General features: G+C 31.3%; 2 protein-coding genes across 2 annotated transcripts; both read right to left on the reverse strand.

Moving 5' to 3' along the window:
* Positions 1-449: 449 nt before the first annotated feature.
* Positions 450-8,439, reverse strand: LOC130442450 (coatomer subunit beta). The gene is made up of 9 exons (XM_056776568.1): positions 8,146-8,439; positions 7,356-7,907; positions 7,156-7,297; positions 6,879-7,087; positions 6,476-6,801; positions 5,549-5,826; positions 5,267-5,463; positions 2,365-3,368; positions 450-648 (listed from the first exon to the last, which is right to left on the reverse strand). Exons 1-9 carry the CDS (start codon positions 8,234-8,236, stop codon positions 574-576), a joined length of 2,874 nt encoding a protein of 957 aa, XP_056632546.1. The 5' UTR covers positions 8,237-8,439; the 3' UTR covers positions 450-573.
* Positions 8,440-11,153: 2,714 nt separating this feature from the next.
* On the reverse strand, positions 11,154-11,858 carry LOC130442969 (uncharacterized). Its single transcript, XM_056777388.1, has one exon. It carries the CDS (start codon positions 11,856-11,858, stop codon positions 11,154-11,156), a length of 705 nt encoding a protein of 234 aa, XP_056633366.1.
* Between the last annotated feature and the right edge of the window lie 1,798 nt (positions 11,859-13,656).

A 13,656-nucleotide genomic window follows, 5' to 3' on the forward strand; every position in this document is an offset into this window, starting at 1 on the left:
AACTCAATTTCTTCAAATTTTGAATCAGTTCGCTTTTATTCTCATTGTGTGAAATATAAGTTTTCAAATTTTGTATTCATAATAGAATTCCATACAAATGTATTGATATTCAGTATGTATAGGAAAATAACTTGCAAACTAGAATAGATGGAAACACGAAACTAAACTAACTAAAAATGATTTGACTATGGTATATTATGTCTCCTCTTACTTATTAATTTGATATTGATTTGAATAATAGACCTGTATAAGACTAGTATAGCATCATGAAGGCAAACCTTTGTGACATTCATTGCTACTTATTGACATTCAGAAGCAAATGAAAAATGTTTTATAACAAAATGCTTCATCATTTGAAAATGAACTATCAATATACAATGACAATCAACTAGAAACCAAACAGTCTTCTAACTTTGTAGTCTATTGATACAATTACAATGAAACGCCAACTGCACATGTGCAAAATATTTTATTTTTATATAATTACAATATAATAATTGATAAACTGAAGTTGAATATAAATACAGAAGCAATGAAAAATAATAGTAAAAAGGATTCTCTTCTTTTTTCTACTTATGCTGCTACAACTTTTGTTTGTGTACCTTTTTGTGTCATATTGATTTTGTCTCCTAAACTTAAGGCCATACCCTGAAACAAACAAAAGGACTGTGATTAGCATATTTAAAAGTTACCTAAAATAACCCTCTACCACATATAAACCCATTTATGGTTCACCAATATTAATATTTTTTTACGTTATGTTGCACAAGCAATAACTATACGTATGGTGGACATTTTAATTGTTATGTTGGCAATACGAAAATATTTTTTGTTGTCCTCTAACGTCATTGCTTGCAGAATGGATCCTACTCGTTTTTATAGCTCTCAGAAGCATGTTAATACTATACCTGCGGACGGCTCGCTTAGTGATGATGAATTAGTTTCTGATTCTGATAGTGAATATGTTCCTCTTATACAATTTCAACGTCACAGACGATCTCTTGTTATACCCGAAACAACTAGTGATTGCTCTGATGATGAAACTTACCCACCACCAGCCACGCATTAAAAAGGAAAGGCAAAAAAAGATAAGCCCACTAAAATAAAATGGGAGCCCAAAAAATTAAACTGGAAATACCGTCATTTTGTTCTTGTTTTTATTTCCTTAGGATCTGATACAAAACAATCTAATTTAAAATCTGTTTAAGACAGTATAAACAAACTAACATAACTAAACCAGAAATGGAGAAATTTATTGGCATGGTAATATTCATATCTATAGTGAAATTACCTGCCCCACAATAGTACTGAAACAAAAACAGCGACAAATTTAAGAAACCATGACAACCAATAGTTTTGAAATAAAAAAACTAGTAATAACATTTTAAAATTGAAATTTCGACCTACTTCTGTCAATTTGCATAATTATATCAATCAATAGATCACCTACATGATGAATGTCAAAATAAATATGAAATCAAAATACAAATCTGTTTTAACATAAAAAATTAATTTTTCCTTAGTTTTTATATTTCAAAAATTTTAGCAGCTATCAATCAAACAACAAAGCTATTAATGATAAAAAAGATTATGGATTAGGTAAGGGTGTTCTTTGAAAATAATTAAAGATGTTAATAATTGAAAGATTGACTTGACTCTAGAGTTTTGGAAGTATGTCTTTAAAATATTAAGGAGCAGAAAGAACCAACTACTTACAATAATTTAATATTCTGGGTCTGTATGTTATATATTTAAAATTATACCTGATTTTATGATTTGTAACTCAAAAACCCTTATCTTTACTTTTAAGAAATACTAAAATAAATTCTTTTACAAAACAATGTGTCCATCAACTGTTATTCAAATAGAAAACTTTCGCTTCCAAATTATAGTGAACTAAAAATATGAAAAGTATAATATCTTAAAAAATGACGACTCTTCCCAAATTTGTCTCTATATTGCTGTAAATGTGGACTTAATTATTTTATTTAATTCATGTCGTCGCATGTTTCCAAATAATTTTTTCGATGACGATATATTTTTCGTCTTCGGACGAGCTTCAGCTCCAAATTAATGTAGCAAGATATCTAGCCGTTGGGCTATTTTATTTTTCAAAAGATACCTCGGCCAGCTTAGAATTCAAACATAAAGATAACCTAAGTTGGCATTTGACGTTTGCCGCTAAAGCTAATCTGCTAAAGTGAAACATTTCAGACTTAACCTTAAAGTTCAAATTAAAAGAACATTTAGGCTAAATGGCAATTATGAAATGCGCAGCTTAATTTACAAGTAACTTTAAATTTAAAGCTACCTTTAAGTGTAGTATGAAACCAGTCGTAAACTTAAATAAGTTATAACACTTACCTGACTCTTTGCCCTGATTCTAATATGACCACTCACTGGTGCATCTGGTTTGCTAAAAGACTTCTCTATACTTAAATTAGCCAAAGCATCTTCACCAAAAATAGATCTGGCATACATATTGGCTGCCATAAAGCCGCATTGACCACTGAGAGCTTTCTCCGGAGTTAAACATTTCATGTTTGTACTTTTCAGTAAATGATCTAAATATTCAGATAAATCCGTGAGAGGCGTATTAACAGTAACCTTATTTTCCCATTCGAATTCCGCCCACATTCTCATAAAATCGGTGTCGGTACAACTAGCCGGCACTATATAATCCATAATATCTATGTGAATATCGTTTAATACTACAACGTTCCTGTCGGATGCCGCTCCTGTTACATCATATACGATATTACCGAATATTATACCATTTTCAGTAGATGCTACTTTGACGTTTGCTTTTATGTTGCAAAAATCTTTAGGTGCTAATACAACTGGTTGAGGTTTTTCCACCAATTTTAAATCTCCGAGCGTTGCCAATTCTAAAGTGCAATTTTGTAAAGTATCATTAGTTTGATTAACAATTAATACATCAAGGATGATATCATACTGATTCACATGAACATAAGCTTCCGCATATACGGGATCAGAAAATCCTGTTAATTGTGTGATTTTATCTAATTTGCAAGAATTTAATACTGATTCGCCACCTGCTGGTCGACCTCCAACCAGTGCTTGCGACAGAGACATTTCAAAGACGTTTTCACCGAGTTCTCCAGTTTTATCAGTTTCTAATTGCACGAAACTAATAGCGTCGTCTGTTTGCACAGTGTGTTTCTTTTTTTCTTTACTTTTTTGGTTGGTGGCTTCCTCAGTTTCTTTAGCAGCTAACATATTCTGCAACGCCGATCTACATAAGTTTTCAAAAATATCCACGACAATTGGAGTACGTTCTGATAAAACTCGCAAGCAGAAGAGAATGTGGTCTTTATCATCATTTGTTATCGCTTTTGTTGGCAAACCTGAAACAGTAAATGGTATGTGAGAGCTACATATAAACTGAAAACTGTTCTTCAATTGAAACAAGAAATTTTGGAAACAATTGTAAATATGAATATATTTCTTCAGTTTCTTACTTATAGACTTTTTTATACGGTTTTGTTAATTAAATTGTCTTTTGTTTTTAGATCTTTTACAAATAAATATATAACAGTTAAAAATATTGACATTTTGACCTATTGTGGTCTTTATCAAATTTCTCCAAATTTACAATTATTCCCTCATATTTTTCGACTTATTTTCCTAATCTTCCCCAACTAGATATATTTTTTCTTTTGCATCTTCTATTGTTTTTGTCAAGACATTCTTATCATTTTAATATCATCTTCACTGACCCATATGGTACAATACTAGATGTTTTTGTTCCTAAGCATTGTATATTAAACAAAGCATGCCTGCAACTGCCCCTAGTACATAACTATGAAGTATTTTTATGTCCATTGTTCAGTTTGATTTTTGCTAATCCTTTTTACTTTGTTTCCGTTCGCATTCTTCAGCTCTATTTCTTTTCCAATGATATTTTTAGTATTCCAGGTACTATCTTTATTTATTTTATCTCCTATGTTTATTATTCTTTATTGCTTGATTTTTTACCTTCTGTGTTATCCTTTTCGGCTGCTGCTCTAACTTTTTGTCATTTTTCCCATCTTTGTCATCATTATCTGTTTCTATATTTGAGCATTTGCTTTCTTTTGATGTTTGATAATCTTTATTGTTGATTATCAGTTTGTTTTATTTAATAACTGTTCGTTTTCTATTTACTAAAATTAAACAAAAATTCGAAAGTATAAGTAGTGACCAGAAAACCAAACGGGGAGTTATGAGAAGTGAACAAAAAGATAAAAATCCGAAGTTTTATATTGTGATTGAAGGTTTCTTAACGATTAGTTGAAATATAAAAAAATAATGAAGAAATTTCAGAAGTATAAGACCAAATGTTGAGGATCCAATATGAGTTATGAAAGTCAAACAGTTTTGGCAGTATTATCTTCTTTCTTCCAAGATTTCTCCTCAACCCAAATATCAGTTCCATTGAAATATTTTGTATTTCGTAGAATTTTTTTTGTAAATTTCACAACTTCAACAAAATCTGGTTTCTTTCCCTATATAGTTTCTAATTGACCTAACATCTTCCAATTCAGTTTTATTCAAGCTAACTCACATCTGTTCTAATATTCTTATTATTTTGTCTTGGGTAATAATCTCGGATTCAGTGTTTGTATCTGTATCTCTCTAGCTTTTAAATCCTTTTTTCTTGTTTCATCACTTTATCCTGCAACATCTTGTTTTTTCCTTCTTTCTCATCTAATTTTTGTACTAGGTTTTCTAATTTATCATACATATATTTTGTTTTATTTATAACCTGGTAAATAGTTCCCCTATTTTTTCCATTTTAGTTATACTCAACGATAATGGTGTCATCAAGTCCAATACTTCAGAGGTTGGTAAATTATGGTTTTCACATTATGTTTCAAGAATTTAAGCACAAGCCATAATTTATTTTGTTGCAAGTCCTTAATTGCTATTAGCTTGACACTTGATAACCTTTTAATACCTGCAATTGCAAAAATAAACACTTTTCACAAGTTTTCTTAACTATTTTATTTTAAGAGTATTTTATTTACCCCATTTTTACTATTTGCAAAATTATTTCTCAGATCTTCTGGTAAAGAGATGAAAAATAAAAAAAATCTCTTCACACTTAAGCACCATGTTGCTAACCCAACAATTGTGAATAAATGAAGTAGAATTTAATATATAATAAATTTAGTATAGTTTAAGCATTGTTGTTTATCTCACAAATTGTGTGATGTATGTATGTATGTATGATGAAATCATATATCTGTTGAATGAAACTTACCAGATTTTCCCAAATGTAAAATCCCTGCCATAATAAGCATAATTTTAGCATTGAAAGCACTACTTTCTGCTGGTGATGCTACATTGTCATATCTTAAAGAAATTTTTGTTAAAGTTGAGGCCAATGAAGCGGATATGAAGAAATCACCATCCATGAGATATTGCCTTAAAGTGGGTCTCTTTTCTTTGGTAGATTTACTAAAAGATTTATTAGAATCATATAAAATAAAATATTGGTAACATTAGTTACAGTCATCAAATTTTTGTTTTAGTAAACAAATACCTTATGGTGTTAAAAGCTGATTGAGTAGCATATGTTCCATCTGAAGTTACTAGAGTGGTAGCTCCTTTCTGAACAACAGGAGTAGTTTCCTCTTCTTCTTCTTCTCCAGATATCAATTTTTGTTCAGCTTCTACTAGAGACCCTTCGCCAAGTAATCTTTCTATTTCCTCGACAATACTTTGAAGATCATGAATATGATGTGCGTATTCACCCAAAATCCATAAGGCTGCTCGGTGGACTTTAACTAATTTTATATCTTTAAAACTTTTTATCAGTGTCTGCAAATTAAAATTCCAGTCATTGTATTGGGATAGAAGTATATAAAAAAAACTTTTATAACTAGTTTTTGTATTTCAGAAAAAAATAGATTCTAATAAAATTATTAATCATTTTTGTTTTTAGTTCTATTTATAGAGGGGAGAGATAATAACCCCCATGATGTTGACACGACACTTTGTATTTACAAAATAAATTTTTGAATGTTGATCTAGGTTTGTTCTACTTTGTTCTAGAACAACATAAAGCTGCGAGTTCTTTTATATTGTTCCGAATCTGATCAAAAAATTGTTTTTTACAAATTTCGTGACAAATCATTTTTGAGCTAGCACTGAAAATTCGAGCTATTGCGATCATGTTCATTATTTTGAATTGTTTAAAATTTCCTCTGAATTGATTCAGAATTTGAAAAAAATTATTCTTCAAAATTTTTATGAGTACTGATCTCAATTTCGTGAAATCACTATTATATGAGTTGTCCTATGTTTTTTCTGCTAAATTAAGATGGCAGTGGGATATTAATTGAATAATATAACAATTGCTATTAAAGTTTCCAAAAAATAATTATTATATATGCCTTAATAATTTGAAGGTGTATATAGGTAATTAAATTTATAAATGTAATTATGCAACAATTATTTTGTCACTTACTTCAAGGATCAAAGGTTGCAGATCATTATATTTCTGTATAGCTTCCCTCAAGAACAACAAAACATCAGTGGCTACCAACTCATTATTATCAGATAAAAATTCCATTAATACAGGTATAACACTTCTGGCAACAATTGGGAATTTGATGCAACAAGTATGTAAAGTTCGAACCAATAACTGCCTGTACTTTCCAGTATCTTCATGCTCATTATCAACAGTTTTTGATACTTCTTTAGTAAGAACTAATACCATTTCTTCTATGTTTCTCGATGATACAAGCTCCAATGCTAAGTTCAATGTTTTCTTTCGAACTTCAAGATCAGGTGCTAAAAGTGCATTGAATTATTTTAGAATATTAACAAAGATGTTTCTTTTTAATAATTCATATTAATAATAACCTTACCAGCTAACACTCTAAGAATGTCCATAACTAGATCTTGTAATATCCTTTCATGGTTTGGATGTTCTTTAAGTGCAATTAATCTATCCAGTACAATAAGTTTAACATTATTGTCACTTTCTTTGATGATCAATTCAATGTAACAACTTGCTGCAGCTTTAACTGCGGTGGGTGCATTAGAAAGGGTTACCAAAGTTCCAGCTGCTTCATATCTATCAAAAAAATTAAAGTATTTCCAATAGTACCTTGAAATAAATTCTTATTCCATTTGAATATATACCTGACTGCTGGACTGCTCGAATTTAACAAATTGTAGATACATCTTATAAATCTTGATCTCTCAGAAGGATTGGAATGACATACTTTGTAAATAAGTTCAACAATTACTAACTGAAGAATGTCTCCGAATGAAGTAACCTGATCTAAAAACAAAAATAAATTTATTATTTAAAAATTAAATAATATAATAATATATGTTACCTAAACATGAAGCCAAGTAAGATAATGCCCGTTTTTGGTCAGCATGAAGAAGCATCAAAAAAGCATTTCTTTTACATGACATATCATTTTCTCCATCTAAATAATTAGAAATCAACTCTGGAGCATCTGGTATTAGGAATTCGAAATTTCTATAAATCGTAAAAATGGCCAAGACTGCATTTCTTCTTACATAACTATGCCTGTGTTCTAAACATGATCTAATACTTGGCATGAGAGGTTCTAGAAGTTCCGGTTCTTTCAATTTGCATAAAAATCTCAAAGTTGAGCCCCTTAGAAATTCATTAGGATGCTGTAGATCTTTTCTATAAGCATCACATACCAAAATCATCTCTTGCAGCAATTTCCCATCTGGTGAAGTTTTTGGAACTATTTCCCAAAATATCAGCAACAACTTTTTAGCTAAATGATCCTGAAGTGGCAAAACATTTCTAATTATGGTCATAAGAAATCCATTTGGTAGTCTATCGCCAGCTAGGATCATATGAATAATCTTTTCAAGGGCCCGTATCTTTACCTTCACTTCTCCTTTTTCTATAAAGCAAAAAACAATATCTGTGCATTGTGCAAAGTTACAGTTACATATAACAACATAATTAATGGAAAGTATATTTAACGTAAAATTGAAGAAAATACTTATAACGTCTATGTAATATGTATCAATAACACATTGATATATTCTAAGTGAGTTAAACAGGAACTTTATACTTTGGATATAAAAAGAACTGTTTATGTTTTATAATATTGATCAAATAAGTAAATCTATGCATACCTAAGTCCGTCTTGAGTTGCATTTCATTGTAAGGCTCATAATCTGTTGGTAAATTAATGATAGTGTAACAAGGCTGTTCTACTGATGTCATTTTACTTTAAAAACGACTAGTCGAAATATTATGATAAAATTTGAGATGGGATAAATTATATCGAGATCTTTCTATTTTATTTTGGGTTTTTAAAAAAAACAGAACGTCAACTCACACACTTATTACGTGTCAATTTGTTGACGTTATGACAATTTTGACGTTTTTAGATTAGATGTGTTTTGCTTATTACACCGAAAGGGATTAAGTTTTATGGATAACTATCTGAATCATATATGTAATACTTAGTAATATTACATATATGATCTGAATACATAGAGCAATGATGAAATTATATGTGTAATATTTATATGGCAATCGTGCTGTCGGGCTCAATTCCGCATCCAGCGCTTGACCAGAGCGTATGCGTCATGAAACTGCCAAACGTCACATCGTTTAGTTTGTATTTTGCATTTTGATGTTGAGTTTACTATTTGTGTATTGAATAATGTGTGCTAATACATAAAGCCAGCTTCGTACATAATATGGGGAAACATTGTTCTGCAATGTTATCACAAGAATCAAAATTGATTTTAAGGAATATATTTAATTATCAACTTTCAAGATACTGTCAACACATAAAACACACAATTAAAGAAAGTTACTAGTTTCCGTACTAGAATCCAGAAGATTACCTACCGAAAATCCAATTCTATACGAATACGCGATGTATTGGAGTACCGATAAGCGATTCTACCATATATGTAATACTCATATGGGAAAAAAATCCCTACGTTACTGTGCCGAAAATATTCATTTTGTCTCTTCTTGGCACACTTTATCTATACTCCGCATGCTTGAGACTGCGCAGAGCCGAGCTGGAACCTCGGAGAATAGAGAAATCGTTGCCATTCTGTCTTCCTTAGTTGCAACAGCTTCCAACTGTCTATATAGAAGTATTACAAATATGGATTCCACGAATATTGTTCGTATCGATTTCAATGAGAATTCTAATCATCTTAGTCTGCACACTGATCTAAAAATAAATAGGAATAACCCAAGGAATTAATGTAAGTTTTTAGATGAAATTGATATTTTTATGGAGTAACTAAATAGAATTTTAAAAAATTATTCTCTTTTATTTTTTCCTTCCAATAGTTTTCTAACTTATGTTCTCTCTGATTTTGTTTTCCAAATAATAACTGAACTTACGCACATGATATACTCACTATGCTCACATGATAGCGGAAATGGAACGGGATTCGTCAAAATTATTATATAATAAGCAATCACAATAGAAACATTATTTTCAATATATTGATTCTAAAATAATTATTGGGAATTGAATCTCACTAATTTTTTATATCTGTGATTGATTATTATTTCAATAACTTTTTCACCTAAAAGTTCATGACGCACTTTTTGCTCACCATTTAATGTGAACATAGTGTTTCTTTTTTCTTTTCATATTCTTATATATTACTAATTCATCTGTTTCATTATATATGCATTAAATTTTCTTGTTCAAATTTCTATTCATGGTTTTGTTTTTTTTTCTATATTATTCATGTTTTAATTACTTTGATTTTTATGTTCTATCTCTCAAAAATTCCATCTGTCATACCTTGTTAACTAGTATGAAATCTCTCAATATTTACATTCCGTCATTTTATATTCCTTTCATTTCCACAGTCTATGATCGATTCCATTCCCCATATCGAATTTTTTTTCAATTCTTGAGTGTCATTTTATTATTTTCTTTTATTAGTGTTACCAACTGCTATTATTGTTGTTTCACATTGTCTTCATTTGCCATTGCCATTTCATTTATTATTATCAGTGATTTTGTCTTTCTCCTTCTTTTCATTTATCAATTCGACTTTTTTCAATTTTTTTATTGATAAATTTATTTCCATATCTTGACATATTTTCTCACCTATTGTCTTGTTCAAGTTCTCATTCCTTTCTTCTATTATATCTATGATTTCATCAATTTTCTCACTAATAATTTTACACTAGGGTAAAACAGGCAAATGTGCCCCACTATTCGAAAAATCGAAATAAAAATCATTTTTTGTTTAGAACATGTTTATTAAAGTAATCAGTCTTAACCTCTGACTCAATTGGCATAAAAAAAACTAAAAAATCTTCTAAAATATAATTGAATATAACTGAGATCAACAATTTTGTGAAACTTAGGGTGGGGCACATTACAAGGATAGATCCGTCTTATGTGCCCCAGCAAAACCTCTCATTTAGAGGTACTTTTTCCTTTCCCTTTTTCTTTGGTACCGCAGTTATTGCATTTCTCTCTATAACTTGTACAGTCTTCATGTAACCAGCCAGAACACTGCAAACATCGAATCCATTCGATCTTTTTCTTGGTACGGTAGTAATTCTCGTGACATTCTACACATGTGTTTTCATTTTCATCAGAACATTCTTGTTCTTGTCATCTAGATTCACTAAGCTGCAACTCTACTTCACTTTCTGATGACGATGATAAATCCCTCACAACAGTCTTCTTACATTTTTTCTCCTGTATTTTTTTTGTCTTCAAACAGTTTACGAATTGTCAAATGAATTTTTGATGTCAAAACCTTAACAGATTGCTTCCTTTTACTTACTTTTTGTTGAATAATAGGCAATGGACTAATTATTTGTAAGGTCTTAGATGGTGTTAATTCTTGTGCAGTCTCAGAAGATTCTGATGTGGACATTTGAATGGCTTGATTATTATTATTACTAATCAGATATGTGGATGTACTTGGCAAGGAAAGAGCTATAGTGTTCTGAGTTGGCTGTGAATGATTATTAATTGCTTGCGAATCATCATTATTCTGAATACTTCCCATTGATGCATCAGAAATTCTGAAGAAATATTCAGGCACAGCATTGGGATCATAAGGGCAAATCCCTGTTGCTTTAAATCCTGAAACGCCAATTGCTGGTATAGCAGACTTGAACCAGGCATCACCAATCATTTTTGAAATGTGGTATCGATTAAAAGGTCGGCCTTGTTGTTGATAAACCAAGTGGAAACTTCTTTAGACAAGTAACTTTTGAATGGCTTAAAAAAACTTCTATCCAATGGTTGAAGAACCTGAGTAGTATGACTTGGTAGACAGAGGATAATCACATCGTTTTCAGATGCCAATTGTAGCATTTCATATGAATTGGAATGCGAAGAATGCCCATCTAAAATCAGAAGAACCTTGCCATCTTGCTTTCGTGGTATAAAATGCTCTTTCATCCACTTCAAAAATAGTTCAGCGTTGATGTAAGATGATTTCTGATATATGTATACATTTGAGCCAGGTGGTAGACCCTCACAAAATTCCGGTTTTTTGTATTTACCCTTCAGTATCAAAATAGGCGGAAGGAAAGTACCTTCCGCATTGCAGCACGCAATCAAAGATATATTTTCACCTTTTTCGGTACTGGTTACAGTATTTACACATTTCGCACCCTTGCTAGCAATTACGCGTCCAGTTTTATTGTTAACTTGTATTCCGCTTTCGTCCATGTTGTAGATTCTTTCTGGTTTACTAATCAAATCGTTATCAGTCAATACCTTCAACAACATTTCAAAATATTTATCGACATCCTGTCTATTCATACCACTAGCTCTTGCCAATGACAGGCCTTCTGCTTTACGTTTACTCAGGTCTGGATGACGCTTCATAAATCCTTGAAACCAATCCCAGCCTGCTGACTTCTTCTCATTATTGAATCGATGTGGCAATCGAAGATTTTCAGCAAAGTCGTAAGCTATAGACTGCAGTCTCGATGGCTCCAAGGGAAATGGCTACATGGATTCAAGCTTTTTAATGTGAGCTACAAGTTTTAGTTCGTTCTCATATCCCAATTCAGAAGGTCTTCCAATTCTCTGCTTAGACCTCCAACCCTTGAGGATGTGTCTTCGCAATGTGCGCGAAGGTATTTCATATAAACGACTCGCTTCATTTACTCCCATTTTCTTATTTATTACATCCTCCACCGCCTTCTGCATATTTTTTCCGTCCATTTTCTTGGATCAACAGCTTTAACCTTTCCCATTTCCTAAAAAAAAAAAAAATATTAAAAAGTAATCAAAATAAGAATTCAGGAATTATCTACAAATGGGGCACATTAGCCTAAAAAAATCGGGGCGCATTAGACGATGTACAGTGTAATGTGCCCCACTTAAATAATTCTGATATTTGTTACGAAAAACGGAACGTAATTATAGGCAAATAAAAGTTAAATGAGGTTAGTTTTCGATAAAAACTTTAAAAACACGAAATAATATGGAGCAAATACTTTTAATCAACGTGAAAATAGATATAAAACAAATTCATGTAGTCATACAAAACTTTTAATCACTTTTTCTCACTAAAACTAAATAAAAACCAGCACAGTGTTGTTTACATCGCGGCCATACTTGGAACACTGACCAGCTAGGACAAATAAGCGCCAAATTTAAAATGCTTCACTGAGTTTCGTGAGTGGGGCACATATCCGACTGGGGCACGTTTGCCTGGTTTACCCTAGATGGCGACACCATACATAACGATAGTATGAAGAATAAGAATTTTACGAATTTACAAGTGTCGCGCTGACTTATAATCATACGCTGAAAATTCTAGTCTGGATTTCGATGAATCTGATATTACCGAAGTAATGGAAAGCGACAACGAAGCTCCTACAATTAATATATTAAGTGAGAGCGAAATTGCTAATTCAGTTCTAAATGCTAATGGAAATTGTGAAAAGACTTTGAAGCAGTTGAGGAAGAAATGTCTACCCAGAGTTTAATTGACGTTCTCGGAACGGCAATAAAGGGACTTGAATACACAGACTGTATTACTGAAGAATAAATTTTCTCTGTTTATAAAATTAGAGAAAACCTTATTGAAATGAAAATAAAAATGACGTGCAGTTTTATATTTTATGCATACTTCTCCCTCTGTTCACATTATTATGTAATGCGATATGATTTCTCGTTAGCACGATAGATGGCGCCACCATGCATTCAAATGTTTGTATGATCTAAAATACTAGTCCTAGAGCTGGCTACAAAAAACAGGGTCGATAAGGTTCGCGCCATTTCTACTTACAAACTGGCGGCCCCAACTTAGTACCAAAGATTACATACTCGATAGATCTGCCACTCTATATAAAAATTTGGCGACAAAGTTCGATCCTAGCGACATCTCTTGGACTGCCTCCGTACAAAAAAAGATTTCTGTAATCAAATTTTTGATGTAAGGTTCATATCCATGCTAATTTCGCGGGAAATTTGAAAGTAACTCGAGTAATTTTAAATGCTCAAAGCTAGTTGTCGCATCAAATTGTGAATGAAACGAAAGTATTATACAAAATACTTACATTTTGCTAACATTTCAAATTCAAATATTGTTGTTATGCTGTTTAAATGAAGTATGTATTTTGTAAAATTTTTTGTTTCATTTACAATTTATATGACAACCAGATCCGACCAC

Source organism: Diorhabda sublineata, chromosome 4, assembly GCF_026230105.1.
Source record: "Diorhabda sublineata isolate icDioSubl1.1 chromosome 4, icDioSubl1.1, whole genome shotgun sequence".
Lineage (NCBI taxonomy): Eukaryota > Metazoa > Arthropoda > Insecta > Coleoptera > Chrysomelidae > Diorhabda > Diorhabda sublineata.